Here is a 19,664-nt window from a genome sequence, read left to right as displayed (position 1 = left end):
AGTGGTTGTTAAGAGAAACATCATGTGACTGCTCTGCTTAGTGATGGCAGTTACAGTTGCAGTTGTTAAGGGAATCACCTGCAGTCGTTAAGTGAGACATCACATGACCATGACTTGCAACCTCTAGCCGGCTTCCACATTGACTTTGCTTGTCAGAAGCTGGCTGGGAGGGTCACAAATGGCAATCACATGACTGTGGGATGCTGTGACCATTGTAAATGTGCAATGGTTGCCCAAATCATAATCACATGGCTGCAGGGACAAAGCAACAGTTGTGTGAGGACTGGTTGTAAGTCACTTTTTTCAGTGCTGTCATTAACTTTGAACAGTCACTAAACAAATGGTTGTTAAGCAAGGATACCTGTATACAAGTGGGGAAGCCAGGTAGTCCTTGCTTACTGATTGCCTTGTTTAGTGACAGTTTGAAGTTACGATGGTATAAAAAAAAATAGCTTCACAATCAATCCTTGCATTTATGACCATCGTAGTCCCACAGTCACGTGATTGCCATTTGTGTGCTTCACAGCTAGTTTGCAACAAGCAGAGTTAATAGAGAAGGTGGAAGTGAGTAAGTCATGGTCATGTGATGCTTTGCTTAATGACCAAAGGGGAAGTGAGGTCATCAGCCTGTAGCAGTCATGTGATTTTTTGCTTAGTGACTGCAGCGCTTAGTGATAGCAACTGTGGTTGCTAAGCAAGGACTACCTGTAGTCCAGACAGAACATGGTGAAACAGACTGTTTCCAGGTTGGCAAAAGAGCAAGACAAAGTTGCACAGTCTCTTCTTATTTATTCAACCTACAGTATATGCTGAATATAGATTGAAGAAAGCTGGACTGGAAGAAGATGAGCATAGTTTTAAAACTGGAGGAAGAAACATCAATAATTTTTGCTATGTTGATGATGTTGGTATTTGGTTGTTTTGCAAGGACCAAGCCACTAGGTTGCTATGGTGGCAAATCACTCTGGCAGGGTGAACAGGTCAAACTTAAGTATCCTCAGGTTGGGTGTGAAAAGAATGACCATATAAGGAAATTGCCTGGAGGGGAGCTTGCCTGGACTTGTTTAGTTTCCATTCTGCAGCCTCTCCTTCCAGTCCTACTCAGAGCACGCGTGTGTGTATGAGCTTATAAAGCTTTTGTGCCCTCTCCAGGATATCTGGATATGAAACTGTTTATGTTTTTATGCTTTCTGTAAATATTTATTTTTATAGAAATGCCTGGTGTATGTTTTTTCTGATCTCTTGGGCCAAACGCTTTCCAGCACTCTAATAGATTACTCTGATGGCTCAAAATGCAAATGATTTGGAAGCTTTAGTAATGAAAAATCAATGAGTGCAGTGAAAAAAGAGACAAAGATTAAATGTAAAGAAAACCAAACTAACGACAACAGGTACAACAGCCAGCCTTAGAACCAATAAATTAGATATTGAAGTAATGGATAACTTCCACCTTTTAGGATTGTCTAGCAACACTAGGCAGGATAGAGAGTATTGATGCTGTTGAACACTGGTATTGGAGAAGGCTCCTGAGAATACCACAGACAGTCAAGAAAACAAACGGATCATTGAACAATCCACTCAAGGTACAGATGACCAGGCTCAAATTATCCTATTATCCTATTTTGGAAACATCAAGGACTCAGATGTCTGAGAAAGTCTAGAATACTGAAAAGAGGAGGATGGCCCGTGCTAGGGGGATGGACTCCATTGCAGCAGTGATGGGTGCGTCACTGGAGGAACAGAAGGCCCAAGTTGGAGATTGTCTTGAAGAAAATCCATTTGGTCTGTAAGAGTCAACGCTAACTTGGTGACACATAATCAAAAAATGACATTTAGAGACGAAAAATAGAAGGCACACATACAAAATAAGGAATTCAAGGCTTAGCAGCTGGTCCCTTCCAACTCTCCAATTCTATGATTGTATGACTTGTGCTGAGGCCTCACTTGGTCACAAGGAACACCCCCTCCCTTGAGCCAGAGAAATCCTTCTTCTTTCAGTATTGAGAAGTACAATTGCCGGGTTTCATGTTGCACTAAGCTGTGTTTTATTTATGGTGGTGAAGTACTGTATGTCACAATTTACTGGGTTCACACATGGCTTCGTTCCACAGCCAGGCTGTTTTTTCACACATTCAGCTAAATTGCAGTCAGCCGATTTACAGAACTGCAGGATGACATCTGTTGGTTAAACAGGTTGATTCAGTAAATTATGGGGTAGCTAAATAAGTGACCACCCGCACTATAATGCAATCATCACATGCTGGGAGACTGAAGTCTGGTCTCCCCCACCACCCGCAGCAGGGAAGCCAGCTAGGTTGGGCCAGTCTCTCTCAGCCCAACCCGCCTCACAGGATTGCTGCTTTTGGGAAATAGGAACCCCACAGAACTTTCACCCAGGCAAGAACTAACCCAGGTCCACTGCATAAAGCTGCTTCTGCAGCCTCTGCACAGTGCACAATTCCTTACCACCTCTGTGACCACCACCACCACCGACTGGCATGACTTGACAAAGGGCCTGGAGACATTCACGGAGGACAGGCCTCTCAAACCAGTGGGTCTTGGGGAGTCCACTTCCCTCTGGGCTGGGGCAGTCACCCCCAGGTCCCTGAGGGCATGGTCTCCTGCTGGTGAGCATCTCAGAGGTTAGCCACTGGGGGGAAAGGTTGCACTAAGGCAGGCCAGGCCTGGAGGAGCCAGGCCCTTCTTAGGTTGGATCATGCTTGCTGAACACTAGTATGGATTTGTCAAACATACAGGCTGCCAGAAACCATCCGATTAGCCTGCACTTTTTGGCTGGTTCCTTGCACTGTGGGCTGCATCGGGGCAATAGGAGCAATTTAACTTGTTGATCTTGCAGGACGATTAATGTTTGGATGGGAGACCACCAGAGCAGTCCACAGTTGTGGGCCAAAACCCCAAAACAAAGAACATCCTGGGAGGCCCAGCCAACCCCTTCCAAACTGTGCTAAGAAAACCCGGACTTGTCCATACATACACAGAGAGGAGAGTGCAACTTGAGGCAGATTTTCTCTTTTGCTACTGAACAGAGGCAGTTCGTTTCAGGGAGAACAAATTGGTAAAAAAAAAAAAAAAAGGCCACAATATCACACGAGACTTTACAGCTAATAGGAAATTAGTCCTCTCCCCCCAGCCCTTCGCCCCACCGAATGGAGAAGATGGGAGACTGCCCACCCACCCAACTCTGCACCTGCCATGCGCCAAATAGAAAGCCTCTGGAGCAAGGTCACAGCAACATCATACTCAGGTCTTCCACATGCCACATTCTGCTCATGCTTTAAGATTTTCTGTTTGCATGTTATAGTAAATAACATGCTTATGTGCAATTCTGAGAGGACGGTAAATGGGCCAAGCAAGGCAGTGACCTTTGGAAGCAAAAGGGTTTGGTCTGACCGCTCAGGCATGCCCCCCCCCCCAACAGCCCTTCCACCCCTATGTTCCCCCAGCGGAGAAAAGGGGGGTAACGAGTGCCTGCTGGTGCAGCCAGGGATCCTGCCCCAGGAAACGGACCCCCCCCCCGGCCAAACGGCAGAAACATCTGGGCTGCTAAAGCCCCGCTTTGCCCACCCCTCCCCAAAAGAAGCAGGCAGAACTGTGAAGCTCCCCCACTTTATTGACTGATGCTTCTCAGGCAGGAATGCAGTTACACTAATAAATAATTATTAAAATCAAGTCAAGGCTCTAGAGGTCTGGAGTGAAGTGGTGGGCCTGAAGCAAAAAGCCGGGTCTTGCTGCCCCAGGAGGGCAGGGCCGCTGCAGGCTTGGAGGGGCGGGGAGCTTTGGGCGGCAACCGCAGGAGGCAGCGGAGGGAGGGCCGAACGTGGCAAGGGGCCTGCCTGTTTCTCGCCCACAGAGGCTGGTGCCAGTGTCCGGGGAAGGGCCAGATTGACCCGCCCCGCGTGGCTCAAACGTTGTGCATCCTCTTGGTGAGTTGATGTTCCTCATCCACCAGCTTGGACTTGAGATGCTCCTTGTAAGAAAGGATATCGCCTGGCCACTTGGTGATTGTCCTCTTCTCACATACCCAGATCTCCTGGGCCACCTGGGGAAACAAGGGGGAGGCCTGTTAGGCAGAGGCGATGCAGCTCTTCCCTGCCAGATGCACCCAGAAAGGCCCTGGTCACCATCCATCAAAACAAGAGGCTTGTCCACCTGCAGCAGCAGAGCTGCATTCACATACAAGGCTCAGCCACGTTTTCCTTAACCAGGTTCACGGAAGAACCCACAAAAACTGGATTTGTACAACTTATTGAATCATGGTTTGCAAACACATTTGGTTTTGCTGTGTGAACCAGACAGTGCATTTATGTTTAAACTGCATTATCCTAAAATAGTCCCTGGTATTTTTCCACATTCTGACACCTGACACTTTGCCCTCGATCCTCTTTCGTCCTCACAAGGAAAAGCCCCAGCAGCTTTCACTTTACTCACAGGAAATTTCAACTCCTTAAACTGTTACAGGTAGTCCTTGTTTAGCAACCATAATTGGTACCGGCAAGTCAGGTGTTAAGTGAAGTGGTTGCTAAGTGAAACCATGACTGTGGTTATGATCTTACTTCAGCTTTCCTTTGCTTTACAGACCTGCACAGGCCCTAAATGTGAGGATTAGTCATAATGTTACTTTTTCATCACCGTTGTAACTGTGAGCAGCCACTAAATGAGACAGTTGCTAAACGAGGACTACCTGTATTCTAAGTGTTCATACTACACACGGTCCTTACGCTTTAGCAGAACCACCCAATTATCTTAAAACTTTTCCTGGGAACTAGATCTGTGGATTGGGAGGGAAAATCTCCAAAGCCAGCCAGCTAGAATCAGCTTCCAAGACCATTTGCGCATCCTCCAAAACTGAATACACAGAAGGCCTGAACAAGTCCTGGACTAGCTCTTACACGGAAACTTGAATGACTCTGTCAATTTTACCCCACCGGGGGCTTAGATCTACAGCAGAGGGATGTCACAGAATGGCCCAGGCTAAGCAGATCCCCCAAAGGACCTGCACCAACTCTCTGACTGACCTGCTGGATGAGACGGAAATCGTGGCTGACAAGCATCATGCCACCTTCAAAGTCGTTGATGGCATCAGCCAGAGCATCGATGGTCTCAATGTCCAAGTGGTTGGTGGGCTCATCCAGGAACAGCATATGGGGGTTCTGCCAAGCCAGCCACGCAAAGCACACACGGCACTTCTGTCCATCTGAGAGATTCCGGATGGGGCTCACCTGCCAGGCAGACAAATGCCTGTCTGACCCACACCTGACCTTCCCAGCTCCAAGACTGCTGCAGTGGAGTGGGTGGAAGGCTGCCACCCTGCCTGCTTGAAGAAAAGATGCAGCCAGCCCAGCAAGCAAAGAGCGTGTATTGGATCCACAGGCCTTCCTAAGTGCAGTGCCACCATCCCCAGCTTTGTTGCTGGAGACCTACTGCTGCCAATCAGAGAAAACCAAAACTAGCCTGGATGAATGCTGGGTCTGGGCTCCCCAGATCACTAATACTGCTCCCCTTGTGTTCAGGCCCCCACCCCCACCCCCACCCCCAGCTTCCTCCACAAGAAGAGCAGCTGCCCAGTGGCCCACGGGAAGGGAGAGAAGCAGCAGGAGCATCTATCTGCTTCCGAAGCATCCTGATTCCAAGATCAAAGCAGAAAACACCTGAGTTGTGCCCAAAGGGAAGGCTGGATTTGCTGGAGGGGCTTTGCCGTGAACTGGTCACTTCCAAAGCTGTGCAGCTGCCCAGAGATCTGGAGGAAACGGAGACTTGCGGAGAGCTGGTGAAAAGGTCAGTCCCCTCTCAGACCTGTGCTCCAGACTGCTGCTGAAGTGGATTGCAACTCACAGAAACCTCAACCGTCTTAAAGTGGTGGAACCAAACCCTCTGCTCTACCCTTTGCTGCAAGAGACTAACCTGGCTGCTTCTGCCCACCGCCACTCCTTCCCCTCTGGAAATTGCTCCCTCCCCAAGGTGGAAGGACCTGCAGCTGGGTTCGGGCTGCCAGCAGCTCTTGGTCTGTGATACAAGGGAGCCTGCCTGTGCCTGGGAGCTGTGTGGAGGTCCAGGGCTTCTTGGCCCCTTTGCTCTGGGTGGAGCAAGCAAAGTGCAGCAGGTAGGACCTCAACAGGCTCCCACCCAGAGAAGCCGGCCTGGTGCCCCGGGAGTTGCCTCTCCCCCCACGCGGAGTGGTGCAGGGTCTTCTCCGCCTGGTCCCCAGGCAGACCAGACCAACCTGCTGCTTCCCAGTCAGCCCGTAGCGGCCAATGATCTTGCGCATCTCCTCCTTCTCTTTGATCTCAGGGTAGCACTTCAACATATACTCAAGTGGGGAAAGGTCCAGATCCAGTTGTTCTTGCAGGTGCTGAGGTGCCGGAGGAGAAAGAACCCTATTAGACTGAGAGGCTTTCTGGCTTCCCCTTGTCCCTGCCTCTGAAAAGCCCTTCCTGTGGCTCTTGGGGTAGCAGCATGGGATGTGGTCACCATGAGACCATCAGGAACAAGACCAACAACGAGGGCAGCTGTGTCCACTAGCAGCTACAACCAATAAATGCCTCCCAGAAGGACCCCAAATCCACCTGGTGGTACCGGCCAATCTTGACGTGCGAGTGCTTCCGGATCATGCCATCGGTAGGGAGCAGCTGGAAAGGAAGACAAAGCTGAGACAGCTGGCAGGCTGCAGGGAGGAAGACCCACTTCCAGGGAACTCAGCCTTTCCTGCCCTTTCACCCAGAAAATTGTGGCGGGGGGGGAGATTACCTCTCCAGTCAGGAGCTTGAGCAGTGTTGATTTCCCTGCCCCGTTGGGCCCCACGAGAGCCACGCGCGTGTCCAGGTCAATGCCGAACTCCAGGTTGTTGTAGATCCAGTGCTGAAGCCAACAGAAAAGCACCACCAGAGCTGGAAACTCAGTGCTCCAGCCTCCTCTGTCCCCCCTGTCCCCCCCCCACTTACCCCATCTTTGCTGTAGCGGAAGCTCACGTTCTGCACCATGATGACGGGCGGTGGGATCTTTCCACAGGACGGGAAGTAGAAAGAGAGCGTCTGGGGACACAGGAGCACAGCCCTCTCATGCGCTGCTCCCTTCACACCCACAGCTGGCCAGCTCACCGTTCCACCCCGGTGCGCTCCTGCTCGCTCCCCAGCAAGGGAACCCACCTTATCATTGATCACCCGTTCCGTCAGCCCGGAGGCCATCATCTTTTGGAGAGTCTTCTCTTTGCTCTGAGCCTGGCGTGCTAGCTTGGCGCTGCCATGACCAAAGCGGGCAATGTAGTTCTGCAATAGTTCAAAGTCTCTTTTGGTAGCAGAAGAGCCTGTTGTGCCACTGGCGGCGGAAAGAACATGCTGCGCGTGACCCACCCAGAGGAGCCATGATGACTGAAGGACCTACAACTCGGAAGAGGTCGGCCAGGCCAGTTACCTTCATGTGGGCGATCTGATCCTGCTCCCAGTGGAACCGCTTCATCTGGTTTTCCTCCAACTCCAGACGGGTCTTGACATACTGATCGTAGTTGCCCTGCGGGAAGATGTGCTGCGGGTCTAACAAGACAACCATGGGGCCTGCCCAGGGGCAGCCACCAAAAGCAGCCAGCTGCCCTTTGGGCAGTGAACTCCAAGGGCACTGCCTGGGATCAGGAACCGCCCAGAGAGGCTGTGCCCAGCTGCCCGCTCACCGTGTAGTACTTGAGTTTGCGGTTGTGCAGATGGATGATGTTGGTGCAGACACCATTCAGGAAGTCCTGGGAATGCGAGATCAACACAAGGATGCGCTTGAACCTGCAACAGGAAGCCGAGAGAGAGTGTGGACGTCCTCCTCTGCCAAAACGCGTGGGAACCCACCATCCCCCAAGACAGCAGTCCCACGGCAAACCCGAATCGCTGGATCCCAGACTCACGTTTTCAGCTCCTCCTCCAGCCACACGCAAGCATCCAAATCAAGGTGGTTTGTGGGCTCATCCAGCAGCAGCATAAAGGGCCGGATGAAGAGTGCCCTGCAAGGGAAGCACAATCAGAAAAACACCAACGTGCCAGCCGAGGAAATGGAAAGGCTGGCCGGCACACTCACCTGGCCAGCGCCACCCGCATCCGCCAGCCACCGCTGAAGTCCTTCAGGCTCTTCCTCTGCATGATGGGCGTGAAGCCCAGCCCGTGAAGGATCCGCGAGGCTCGCGCCTCTGCCTTGTCTGCGTCCAACTCTTCCAGGCGCTCATACAGCTCCATCAACTTCTCACATTCCGCTGGAGGAGGCGAGAGTGGAAGAAGCCTGAGCACAGAGCCGCGGTGCAGCCCCCAGCCTCCCCCACAAGCTCTGGAGCCCCAGGCGGGCCACATCCGGAGGCCTTACCGTCCTCATGGGCCAGCCTCTCGGCTTCCCGCTCCAGCATGGCCCGCTCTGTGTCAACCTCCATTACGCACTGGAGGGGTGTCTTCTCGCTGGGGGGCATCTCGCGGGTTAAGTGGTAGATATCAATGTGCTCAGGGATTGGGACCTCGCGTTTCCCAATGGCTGACAGCAGCATGGACTTTCCTGGAGAGCAAGAGACAGACAGTGACAGCTGCACCTCGGGCTGCGCCAGGACTATCCTGCCCGGGCAGGGCCCCACCTCTCCGCTTAAGGCCCAGAGAGGGCTAGGGCTAGCGAGCCAGCACCCGGCTGGGTCTCCGAGGCGGCCGGCCCGAAATCCAGGCCCGACGGGGTCCCTCACCGGTGCCGTTGAGGCCGATGAGGCCGTAGCGCCGCCCCGAGTTCAGCTCCAGCTTGGTGTCGCTAAGCAGTTCCTGCCCGTGGAAGGTGAGCGAGAGGTTGATGACATGGACGTCGGTACTGTTGGGGTGCGAGGCCAGGGCGCCGGTCACGGCCCGGGCGGCCGCCTTCTTCAGCTCGAACTCCTCCAGGGCGCGGGAGACGGCGTCCACCTCTGCGGGAACAGCAGCCTCAGCGCGCGCCCGCCCGGCCGCCCGGCAAGGCCGGCCCGGCCCGGCCCGGCTGCGCCCCGAGGCCTCCCCGCGCACCCACCTGGCTCCTCGAGGCGGCCGTTGGCCTCGCCCCCACCGCCGCCGTCGTCCTCGTCGGGGCCCCTGCCAGGCCGCGGGCGCGCCTTGCCTGCCTCCTTCCGGCGGGCCGCCTCCTTCTTCTTGGCCGCCTTCTTCTTGGCCAGGTCGGACGGCATCGCGGCGGCGACCGGCGCGCTTTCCCTTCTGTCGCAACAGACCAGCTGCGGCCGCGTGCGCTCGCCCCGCCCCTCCTGCCCGGCGGCCAATGGCTGCGCGCGACGTCGCCTCGCGCCGGGCCCCGCGGGCCGCCGGGAGCGCCACTCTCGCGCGAGAGGCGGGCGGGCCCGATGGACGCCGGGAAATGGAGTTCCCGGGTGGACGGGGGCGGCCGCCGGACTAGCTCCCGCGCGTCCGGGCCGGGGAAACCGAGGGCGTCCCGGCGGCTGGGGGCTCAGCACATGGTGCGGACCCCTTGGGGGCCCAGCTCGCCGAGCCGGCCATGCGGCTGGCCGCTCTGGTGGGCTCGCTGCGGCCCGCGTGGCCGCTGCTGCTGGGACTGTCGCTGGGCTGCACCCTCAGCCTGCTGCGCGTCTCCTGGGGGCAGGCCGGGGGCCGTGACCCCTGCCCCCAGGGCCCGCCCGCCCCGGGCCGCCGCCCCTCCCCTCCCGCCGGGAGCCCCCAGGGGGCGGCGGCTGCCTTCGAGCCACGCATCGTCCCGTACGCCCGCGACCCCAGCAAGCCGCAGCGGAAGGTGCTCCGGTAGGTTGGGCGCGGGCGGTCGGCAAACCAGGGAGAAATGTTGGGAACCGGGCAGCCTTCACCGAGTCAGTTTTATACCGGTGGTCCCTTTTTACTTTTCATTCTGACTGGCTTGTTAGTCTGTAGAGCATCCCATGTTAATAGCGCGGTTGTTTCCCCTTCATTGTATGGGTACCCAGTTGCTCTCAACTGGACCTTCGTGCTCGGATGCCTGGATCTAAGTACACACGTGTACTTCCTTCACGTGTAGAATCATAGAATTAGAAGGTATGTCGGAGGTCTAACCCCCTGCGGCCATGCAGGTTTTGCTAACGCCCTTCAGTCAGGTGGATCTCTGTTTGAAGGTCTCTGGGCAAAAGGAACATGGCATTTCCCAAGGCCCCTATTCCACTGGGTCCAGTTCTTGCTGTCAGGAACTTCCTCCTAATATTTAATCTGAAGCTGTTTCCCTGCAGTTTCACCCCCTTGATTCTGGGGTTGGTTCAGATCCACTTACTCCTCACAATGATCACTGTTTGCATAAAGGAAGGCAGGCTTTTTTTTTTTCTGGAAGCTAAATCTCCTCAGATTGTATAACTGTTCCTCATACAGGCTGGTTTCCAGACTGCTATCTTGGTAGCCTTCTTTTATACTTGCTTTGTTGCTGTCCTTTTTAAATTGTGGGATGCAGAGATGATCTCACTTCTCCTGATGGGGTCTGACCAGGGCTGAATAGAGCAAAACAGACCCTTCCCCTGATTTGGACTCTGTGCTCCGGTTAATGCCCCCCAATGCAACTTTGGCCTTTTAGCAGTTGCTCTGCACTTCTGTTCAGCTCATGGTCCACAATGACACCCAGATTCTTTCACACGTGCTACTGCCAAGCTGGGTCTTCACCGTCCCATATTAGTGCCTTTCATTTTTCCTACCCAGAAGCAGACCGTGACGTTTGTCCCTGTTAAATTCCATCTTGCTTGAGCAAACCATGTTGGACCCTGTTAATCATCTTGTGACCGCCCAAATGCTCACAAACATGCTGCTTGATAGTCTGTTTGGGGAGCTTGCACAGCATAGATGTCAAACTGATAGTCTGCAGTCTCCCAAGTCTTTCTCCCCGCTCCCCATTTGAAGATGGGGATACTTATTCTTTTCTTGTTCCTTGCTCCGCACAGGGTTCAATTTAAAGCCCTCCAGCTGGGAAGAACTGGGTTGCCAGGATTCCTTCATTTCAGAAATGTGTCCCATTATCAGAGAAACCAAACTTCTCTCATTAGCACCATCTGGGTAGCCCATTGTTCCCTTCTAGGGTTTTCTTCTCTTTCTGGGCTCCATCCTTCAATCTTTGAACACTGTAACCATGATGTGGAGTTGGGAGAGTGGACTGAGCTGGGGATGGACCCGCTACTGGGATACTTCCCTTGTGGTACTTGTTCCCAGATAGCCTTATTGAACTTGCTCATCCAAGTAGAAGTTGTTTCTGGAACTTCTAGTTGGTTCTCCCCTGCCCCTATGGAGACTGCCATCCCAGGCTGTGGGAGGGCATCGTGAGATGCAAGCCAGGACCAGATCAGAGGGCAGGGACTGGGATGGCATCTTTTCTGCTAAGAAAACATCCCCTTTCCTCTGGTCCTGTCCCCAGACTGAGCACCCTGTCTCCCCTTTGCTAGAGGGTGCATGTGCTGCCTTTGGTGCATCTTGCCTGAAAGACTGTTTGTCTCAGGTGGATCTTCTCTGGGGAGTGAAGGTGTTGGCTTCTGGCCAGGGCTGTGCCTACCTGTGGATCTATGGGTCACCGAGAATAGAGCTGGCCCGCAGGGGGAACACCATGAGATCTGATGCATCCTGTCCCTCCCTCTCACAGGACGCGCTACATCCAGACCGAGTTGGGTTTTCATGAGAGGCTGTTTGCAGCTGTGCTGACCTCCAAGGCCACCCTGAACACTTTGGCGGTGGCTGTGAACAAGACAGTGGGCCACCACTTCACCCACCTGCTCTACTTCACGGGATTGCGCAATGCCAGGGTCCCACATGGTTTAGCACTAGTGCACCATGGTGACGAGCGACCCGTCTGGCTGATGTATGAGACGATGCGATACATTCACCAGCACTTTGGGGGCGACTTTGACTGGTTCTTCATCATGCAAGATGACACCTATGCCCAAGCAGAGCAAATCAAGACTCTTGTGTCCCACCTGAGCATTAACCAAGATGTCTACCTAGGCCGGGCTGAAGAGTTCATTGGAGGGGATGAGCAGACACACTACTGCCATGGAGGCTTTGGCTACCTCCTCTCCCGTAGCCTGCTGCTCAAGCTGTCCCCATTCCTGGACAGCTGTCGCAATGAAATACTCAGTGTGCGCCCTGATGAATGGCTGGGACGCTGTCTCGTAGACTTCCTTGGCATCAGCTGTGTCTCTCAGCATCAGGTATGCCCACCTGCCATGATCTGGGGCAGTAGAGAGGGAGGCCTGGGGATGTCATCCAACTGGACCTTGGGTTCCCAGCTGGAGGAAGAGGAAGAGCTTAGCCAGGGATATTCCTGTGAGCATCCTCCTCCTCCTTTGGTCCGCTCCTATCCTCTCTTCATACCCAGACAAGTAGAACCCTGCCACAGCTTCACGACAGGAAACTGGCCTATCCTTATGGTTTGTTTCTCACTGGCTTCTTGGCTTTCAACCAGCTGTCTAGTGACAAAGGCTGCACGAGTTTCGGGATGAGGCCAAGTGCCCAAGATAGCTCTTTACCTTCTAAAGTTAGTTCACTTTGATCAGAAGCTGCAGAAAACTTCCTTGCTTTGGTGCCTTCCATGGGGGAAGAGATTCGGGGTCTTTTATGCCCTGGGTTTTGTGGGGGACTCCAGAGCCAGCCATCCTGGCATTGGCTGAAGGGGAGAGTTATCCCAGGTAGACGGGCAGAAGAGGCCCTCCGCCACCCCTGGTTTTTGAGGCAGGTCTTCTGCTTGGTGGGCAGCTTAGAGCCAAAGCTCTGTTTTGTTTCCTCTGACACTCCCTTGGAGGGAACCTGAAAGCCTTTCCAGGAGGGATCCTGATTGCTAGCCCAGCTTCCAAAAGGAGCAGGCAACAGAACCCAGCAGCACCTTGTTCCCAGAGCGGGAGGGCTCCTGGGGTTTCCCCTGCAGTTGGGCCTTGTGGTCCTCAACCATCCAAGACTTGAAAAGAGCTCCCACCCATGGGCAGTTCTGGGCTATCTTTCCTAAAGCTCCTTTACTTTGGCTTTCTGGAGGGGTCCCACTCAGAATATTTCAGGGACTCATTCTGCATGGAAGGGGGCAGGCAGCCCTTGGGCACAAAACCCAGCCAGGGGTGAGATCCAGCCAGCCAGCTAGCTAGCCATCAGGGAAGAAGAGTGGGTGCTTGCTCAGCTGGCGGAACAGAGCCTGCTTCTCGGAGAATGAATGGCTGGGCCCTGGCAAGGCCTGCTGCCATCTGCCTGAGCTGGGTGGGGGGTCCATTTGGGGTCCCTTGGCCAGGAAGCATCTTGGTCTGCTTTGCAACGGAGACTTGCTCCAGTGGTATGTGTTCCACGGATGGTGAGGAGTGGGAGGGAGGTGGCAATGTGGCCGCGAACTTTTTGAGACTAGGAAGCAGTGGCTCATAGAGATGCTTGGAAACCCAGAAGTCACCCCCCTTTTCTTTCTCCCCCCCCTTCCCACTTCAGGGACAGTATTATCGCTCTTTTGAACTAGCTAAGAATGCAGACCCAGAAAAAGAAACGGGAGAAGAGTTTTGGGGAGCAATGGTGGTGCATCCTGTGGCCGAGGAAACTCTCATGTATCGCCTGCACAAGCGGTTCAGTAGGATCCAGTTGGATCGGACCTATCAAGAGATCCAGCAGCTGCAGGTAGCAGGGCGGGGGAGGGCCAGACATGGCCAAGCTCAGGGCTGGCACAAGGCAGCCTCTGACAGGCACGCAGAAAGAGGTCCTCTTGCAGTTGAGGATTCTTCGTGTGGAAAACTGGAGAGCAGTACAGGGCAAAGAACCCGAAGCAGTTTGGAGTTAAGCGGAAGCTCCCAGATTCCGGATTCTAGGCTGCTGGCTTTGGCAGGGGGTCTCTGCCGTTGGCCTGGGCTTGCAGGGGTGGTGGAAAGATGCCACCGAGCCTCTTCCAGCTCCTGTGGCCTGGGACTGAGAGTGGGACTGGGTTGGTACAAAGCGCTCCTGAGGAGTCCTCACAGCTGGGGCGCAGCCATGCCCACCTCCTGGTTCCCTTCTGATCCTGATTCGAGGGGTTTCTGTGGGACACCTCTTCCTGGATGCCCCCCTCTTCCTGGATGCCCCCCCTGCCCCCCGTTCCTCTGCAGCCCTCCTGCACTGAGGAGGTGGAAAGAGGGGCTGCCCCGGAACCAGTGTCTCCTGCCAGGTCCTGCCCCCAGAACACCTTTCCCAGGAATCTGCGTCTGAGCCTGGCTGCCCTGTGTTTTGGGTTCCTGCTTGAGATGTGGTTTGTTCTACCAGGCCTTTTAACGCTTCCTTAGGTTGATATTTTAATTTTCATACTGCAGCAGTCTGTCTGCTGTTAGTGCTTTTCTTGTTTATACATCCTGTATTTTTAATTACAATTTTAGGGTAATAATTTTTTAAATTGTAGTTTTAGAACCTGGTTGAGAAAATTCTGTCTTGAAGGGCAGCATATACATTATTAAATTAAAACCTCTGCTTAGAAATGAAAGAGTGAGATGCAAGAGTTCTTCTCTTCTCTCCTCTGGTAGGTTCAGATCCAGAACCTGACCGCCCTGCTACCAAACAGGGAGGCTGGCCTGGCGTGGCCTGTGGGCATTAATGCCCCCTTTGTGCCCAGGTCCCGCTTTGAGGTGCTCAGCTGGGACTACTTCACGGAGCGGCACCTGTTCTCGTGCCACAGTGGGGCCCCCAAGTGTGAGCTGGCAGGAGCCAGTAAGGCAGATGTGGATGACATCGTCCAGGCTGCCCTCAAGCAGCTCAACCGGCACTACCAGCCGTGGCTGCGCTTCCACAAGAGGCAGCTCCTGAACGGGTACCGGCGCTTTGACCCCATGCGGGGCATGGAGTACACGTTGGATCTGCTGCTGGAGGCGGTCACTCAGAAGGGTCACCGCCATCTGCTTGCCAAGCGAGTGAGCCTCCTCCGGCCCCTGAGCAAGGTGGAGATCATCCCCATGCCCTACGTGACTGAAGCCACGCGGGTCCAGCTGGTGCTGCCGGTGGCTGTGCAGGAGGCGGACTATGTGAGCAGCTTCCTGGACATGTTTGCTGTGAACGTGTTGGATGCCCATGATAATGCTGGGCTGTCTCTACTTCTCATCTACGACCCCTACGGCGCCCGGCAGGCCACCCAGACAGACGCCTTTGCCCGGGTCAAGGCCATGGTGGCTGAGCTCGAGAAGCGCTACGTGGAGGTCCGGGTCCCCTGGATGAGCATGAAGATGGAGGCCCCCTCCCAGGTGAAACTGATGGACACCATCTCCAAGAAGCACCCCGTGGACACCCTCTTCTTCCTGACCAGTGTCTGGACGGAGGTCAGCCCGGATGTCCTCAACCGCTGCCGTTTGAACGCCATCAGTGGCCGGCAGGTCTTCTTCCCGGCACACTTCCAGGAGTTCAATCCAGTGCTGGTCTTCCAGGGTGAGCAGCCGGCCGCTTCTCCTGGCACAGACTTTCCGCAGGACGGGCGCTTTGACCGGCACGTCTTTGCCGAGGCCTGCTTCTACAACGCAGACTACATGTCTGCCCGTGCTAGGTTGGCAGCGGACACCCTGGGCCGGGAGGAGGGCCTGGAAGACGTGGAGGTCTTGGACCTTTTTCTGCACCACTCTGAGCTGCACCTTTTCCGAGCGGCAGAGCCGGGGCTGGTTCAGAAGTATGCGCTGAGAAGCTGCGAGTCCCGCCTGAGTGAGGAGCACTACCACCGCTGCGTCCTCAGCAACCTGCAGGGGCTGGCCTCCCGTGCCCATCTGGCCGTGGCACTCTTTGAGCCAGAACAAGGCAATAGCACCTAGGGGGCCTGGGTGGGGCTGCCGAAGTGCTGCCTCGTCAGAGATTAAAGTTCTCTTGCCGGCGTGTCTGCCTGTGCTCTGCCCGTGCTGGCCTGTGAGCCTGGTGTGTGTGTGTGTGTGTTCGTTCCTAGTGGAGACCCCCCCGCCCCCGGCCCTTAGGCCCAGAGACCCACCACTCAGGTCCCTTTCTGGCCGTGTTTGTGCATCAGGCCCACCCACAGGGAACGGAGCCTCTGGTGATTTGGCCTGCTTTCCACGGCACACGCGGAACCCTGCGCTGACCCCAAGGCACCCATGGGCTGGAGGTTTTTGCTAGAAGAACAAAAATGGCACTGTGCCATCGCCTTGCAAGCTCCACCCTTTGGTAGGTGCATGCAATGTCATGAAGCTGTACAAAAGGGGTGGAGCTTGTGTGGTGTTGGTACAACACTCCTTTGGCTGTGTGCCACCCCGCACCCCCCTGGGCCACTGGCAATGTGTTCCAGAATACCCCAGGCTGAAGCGCAGTTGGTGGGTTTGCAGTTAATGCATATCCCGCTGAACACCGACAAGCCAGATGGATCCCAGCCTGGTGCAGCCCCTGCTTGTGTTCACCATCACCAAAAAGGTGGGCTTCACTGCCAGTTCTTACACCTCCCCCCCCCTAATCATGGACTGTCACCTTGTGCAAACCTGTGTTCTGGAATTAGCCCACGTGTGGCAAGGGGGCCACCAGATGGTGTGAGGCTGGTCTCTCAAGGTGTGATGGTGAGTGAGCCAGCTTGCTGCCGGAAGGAAGAGGAGTGGGTGGGTGCTGGCTGGCCCTCGGCTGGTCCTGCCGCTCTTCCCGTGTGCCTCCCTCCTGCCCTTGTGCTGGGGGCAGAGGAGCGGGCTTCTGCAGCTGTTGGAGCCCAAGTGGGCCAGGGCATGGGCAGACATGGGGCCTGATGGAGCTGGTGCACTGGGGAGATGCCCACGTTGGTGCGGCACCAGGAACAGCCCCTCCCACCACTGTGGGTTGTTGCTGTGCTTGCAGGGGATGCGGGACTTGGCAGAGGCACCAGGCTTGCTCGTTTCAGCCTCTCCCTGTGGACCTGAAGTGGTGCTCCCTCCCTGGTGGTGGGGCACTGCCATTGCTCAATGCTTTCTGCTGGGGGCAGTGGTGGCCCTGTTCACCTGCAGCCCCGAGGCCCTTCTGGTCCTGAGCAGCTTCCTTCCCTCTGCAGAGGCCTTGGCCTGCCTGGCTTTGTGCGAGTCCGCCAGGTCGCAGTTCCACGGGCCTGCGTTTGCCTGTTTCCTGCTGCTGCTGCGGGGCTAACCCTTTGTGTGCAGGGCAGTGCTTGTGGTCAGATGAGTGCACTGGCACTGGCCTTGGGTGCTCTTGGGGCTGCCTGCCCAGCCTCCTGGCTCTGGCTTGCCTCTGGGGCTGGCACCTCCCCTCCCCGCCTGGACAATGTGGTGCTTCCTGTGAATTGAGAAAATGGGGCTGTTTCAGTAAATCTCTTTCTCTTAGTGATGGGTGAGCACATGCTGTGAATGCAGCTCCCCATTAAAGGGAATCATTCTCTCCAGGCAAATTTAGCTCCTTGTTGTTACAGGGACATCTCTTTTGAGCAGTGCTACTGGTCTGTTGACTTCTGTAACCCAGGATGTCCCAGAGTCTGCCAACCAGGTGCTGGCCAGGTTGGTCCTGCTTAGCTTCTCCCATGTAACCAGGCTGTCACTGTGAATACCCAGGAGGTGTGTGTTTTGTTGACTTCATCCCTGGAGCTGCTAGATGGGAAGTTTGGGGTGCCAGGAGGGTTAGGGTTCCACTGCCTCGGTGCTTTCAAATGCCCTGCAAGGTGCCCGCAATCTCTCTTGAGCCCTGCCCTCCTTGTTTGGGCTGCCTGGTCCCACCTGTTCTCTCGGCTTCTCTGTGGTTGATCTGAGGTGGGTGTGGGTGTGAGCGAGCGAGCAGGTGTGTGGTGATTGCTGAATGTTTCTGCCCCTATGCAGCAAGCTGGAAGAGCAGGCAGAGCTCAGGCCCTGCACCAGCTTGCTTTGGAGTCTCCAGCCTGGTAGGATTTGCCTTTGGCAGCCAGTCCTGTCCAGCCCCAGGGCCAAATGCAGGGTCCCTTCCAAGGAGGGATGCTTGCCCATCATCCCTTTTTGTTTGTTGTGTATGCGAGTCATTGCTGCCCTGTAGTCAGCTCAAAAGCTGGGGGGAAGAATGGAAGGCTTCTAAAAAAGCTTACTCTAGACTGAAATAAAGTTTCAGTGTCCCTCTGCTGCCCGGTGGAGATCACAAGCAGGTACTTTGCTCCATCATGGCAGAGTCCTGCCGGCTTCTTGGAACAAGGGCCTGGTTGTGCTAGGCTGGCCGGAGGGGAGCAGCTCTGAAGGTGGAGGAGGAGGAGGCGGCAGCAGCAATGAAGGGATCCTGCTAGTTTTGCTTTCATCAAAGGGCACCCCCCTCCTGAAAATGAAAGAAGTCCTATCCTGTCTCTCCAGGAGATTCATGTGAGCTGCTGGTGCCCACTGTTACCCCTTCTTTGTGTGGAGGGTCCTTCTAGCCTCCAGACAGACATGCAGAGATGTAACCAACAGAGCGGCTTGGTCTGCTGTTGGCTGGCTTCCTTTCCCTGGGAATGGGAATGCGAATCATTTGGGCATTTAAGGTGGGGGGCTGGGGAACTGAAAGCTGCAGTGTGTGAGCAGATGGTACATTGAGGGTGAACTCAGGTCACGTGTGTGAGGGCAGGATGTTCTGGTTTTCGCTAGGTTTGGAACCATGTGGGGTAGACTTTGGTGACCAATGTGTGGGGCTTCTCCCCGGTCTGACACTGTCACATGTGTTGGTACTGTGAGTTCTAGAATTTCTTAGCCATATTTGCCTATAATTTTTTGTGGGTTTCCTGTCTCAGAATGGCTAGATACTGTTTCACTCATTTTTGGCAACCGTGGTAGAAAGCCACAGAAAAATCACTTGGCTTTCACCTAATGGCACAACCTATCCACATTTACCTTTCTAAGTCTCCCCAATCAGTGCAAGCTTCCCTCATGCATTTACCTGCAAATGCATCCCTATCTTTCACAGTGGGGAAAAGGAAGATCAATAAAGTGCTGACCACTCAGTGTGACATTGATATCTAGGAAGAGTCTAAAGCAGTTCATGAAGAGATAGGAAGTAATAAAAATTGAGTCAGGATAAAATATCTTAAGAACAAGTCTTTCCAGACTGATCTTTGCTTGCTTTTTGATTTATTGTAACTTTCTTAACTAAATGGTGGAATTATATAGTCGTTGTTGTTGTTTATTCGTTCAGTCGCTTCTGACTCTTTGTGACTTCATGGACCAGCCCACGCCAGAGCTTCCTGTCGGTCGTCAACACCCCCAGCTCCCCCAGGGACGAGTCCGTCACCTCTAGAATTTCATCCATCCACCTTGCCCTTGGTCGGCCCCTCTTCCTTTTGCCCTCCACTCTCCCTAGCATCAGCATCTTCTCCAGGGTGTCCGGTCTTCTCATTATGTGGCCAAAGTATTTCAGTTTTGCCTTTAATATCACTCCCTCAAGTGAGCAGTCTGGCTTTATTTCCTGGAGGATGGACTGGTTGGATCTTCTTGCAGTCCAAGGCACTCTCAGAATTTTCCTCCAACACCACAGTTCACAAGGATCTATCTTCCTTCTCTCAGCCTTGCTTATGGTCCAGCTCTCGCAGCCATATGTTACTACGGGGAACACCATTGTTTAACTATGCGGACCTTTGTTGTCAGTGTGATGTCTCTGCTCTTAACTATTTTATCGAGATTGGTCATTGCTCTTCTCTCAAGGATTAAGCGTCTTCTGATTTCCTGACTGCAGTCAGCATCTGCAGTAATCTTTGCACCCAGAAATACAAAGTCTTTCACTGCTTCTACATTTTCTCCCTCTATCTGCCAGTTATCAATCAAGCTGGTTGCCATAATCTTG

General features: G+C 54.4%; 2 protein-coding genes across 2 annotated transcripts; one reads left to right on the top strand and one right to left on the bottom strand.

Moving 5' to 3' along the window:
* Positions 1-3,613: 3,613 nt before the first annotated feature.
* On the bottom strand, positions 3,614-9,206 carry ABCF2 (ATP binding cassette subfamily F member 2). The gene is made up of 14 exons (XM_063303152.1): positions 9,025-9,206; positions 8,714-8,926; positions 8,353-8,535; positions 8,074-8,245; positions 7,904-7,999; positions 7,682-7,784; positions 7,429-7,524; positions 7,164-7,283; positions 6,960-7,049; positions 6,766-6,876; positions 6,585-6,647; positions 6,242-6,370; positions 5,037-5,240; positions 3,614-4,060 (listed from the first exon to the last, which is right to left on the bottom strand). The coding sequence occupies exons 1-14, from the start codon at positions 9,176-9,178 to the stop codon at positions 3,923-3,925; spliced, it is 1,872 nt and encodes a 623-aa protein (XP_063159222.1). The 5' UTR covers positions 9,179-9,206; the 3' UTR covers positions 3,614-3,922.
* A 138-nt stretch (positions 9,207-9,344) lies between these two features.
* On the top strand, positions 9,345-15,795 carry CHPF2 (chondroitin polymerizing factor 2). The gene is made up of 4 exons (XM_063303151.1): positions 9,345-9,761; positions 11,602-12,166; positions 13,419-13,601; positions 14,471-15,795. Exons 1-4 carry the CDS (start codon positions 9,502-9,504, stop codon positions 15,734-15,736), a joined length of 2,274 nt encoding a protein of 757 aa, XP_063159221.1. The 5' UTR covers positions 9,345-9,501; the 3' UTR covers positions 15,737-15,795.
* Positions 15,796-19,664: the final 3,869 nt, after the last annotated feature.

This window comes from Candoia aspera, chromosome 4 (genome assembly GCF_035149785.1).
Source record: "Candoia aspera isolate rCanAsp1 chromosome 4, rCanAsp1.hap2, whole genome shotgun sequence".
Taxonomy (NCBI): Eukaryota; Metazoa; Chordata; class Lepidosauria; order Squamata; family Boidae; genus Candoia; species Candoia aspera.
The sequence above is the reverse complement of the archived record's forward strand: the minus strand, read 5'-3'. Positions and strand labels throughout refer to the sequence as shown.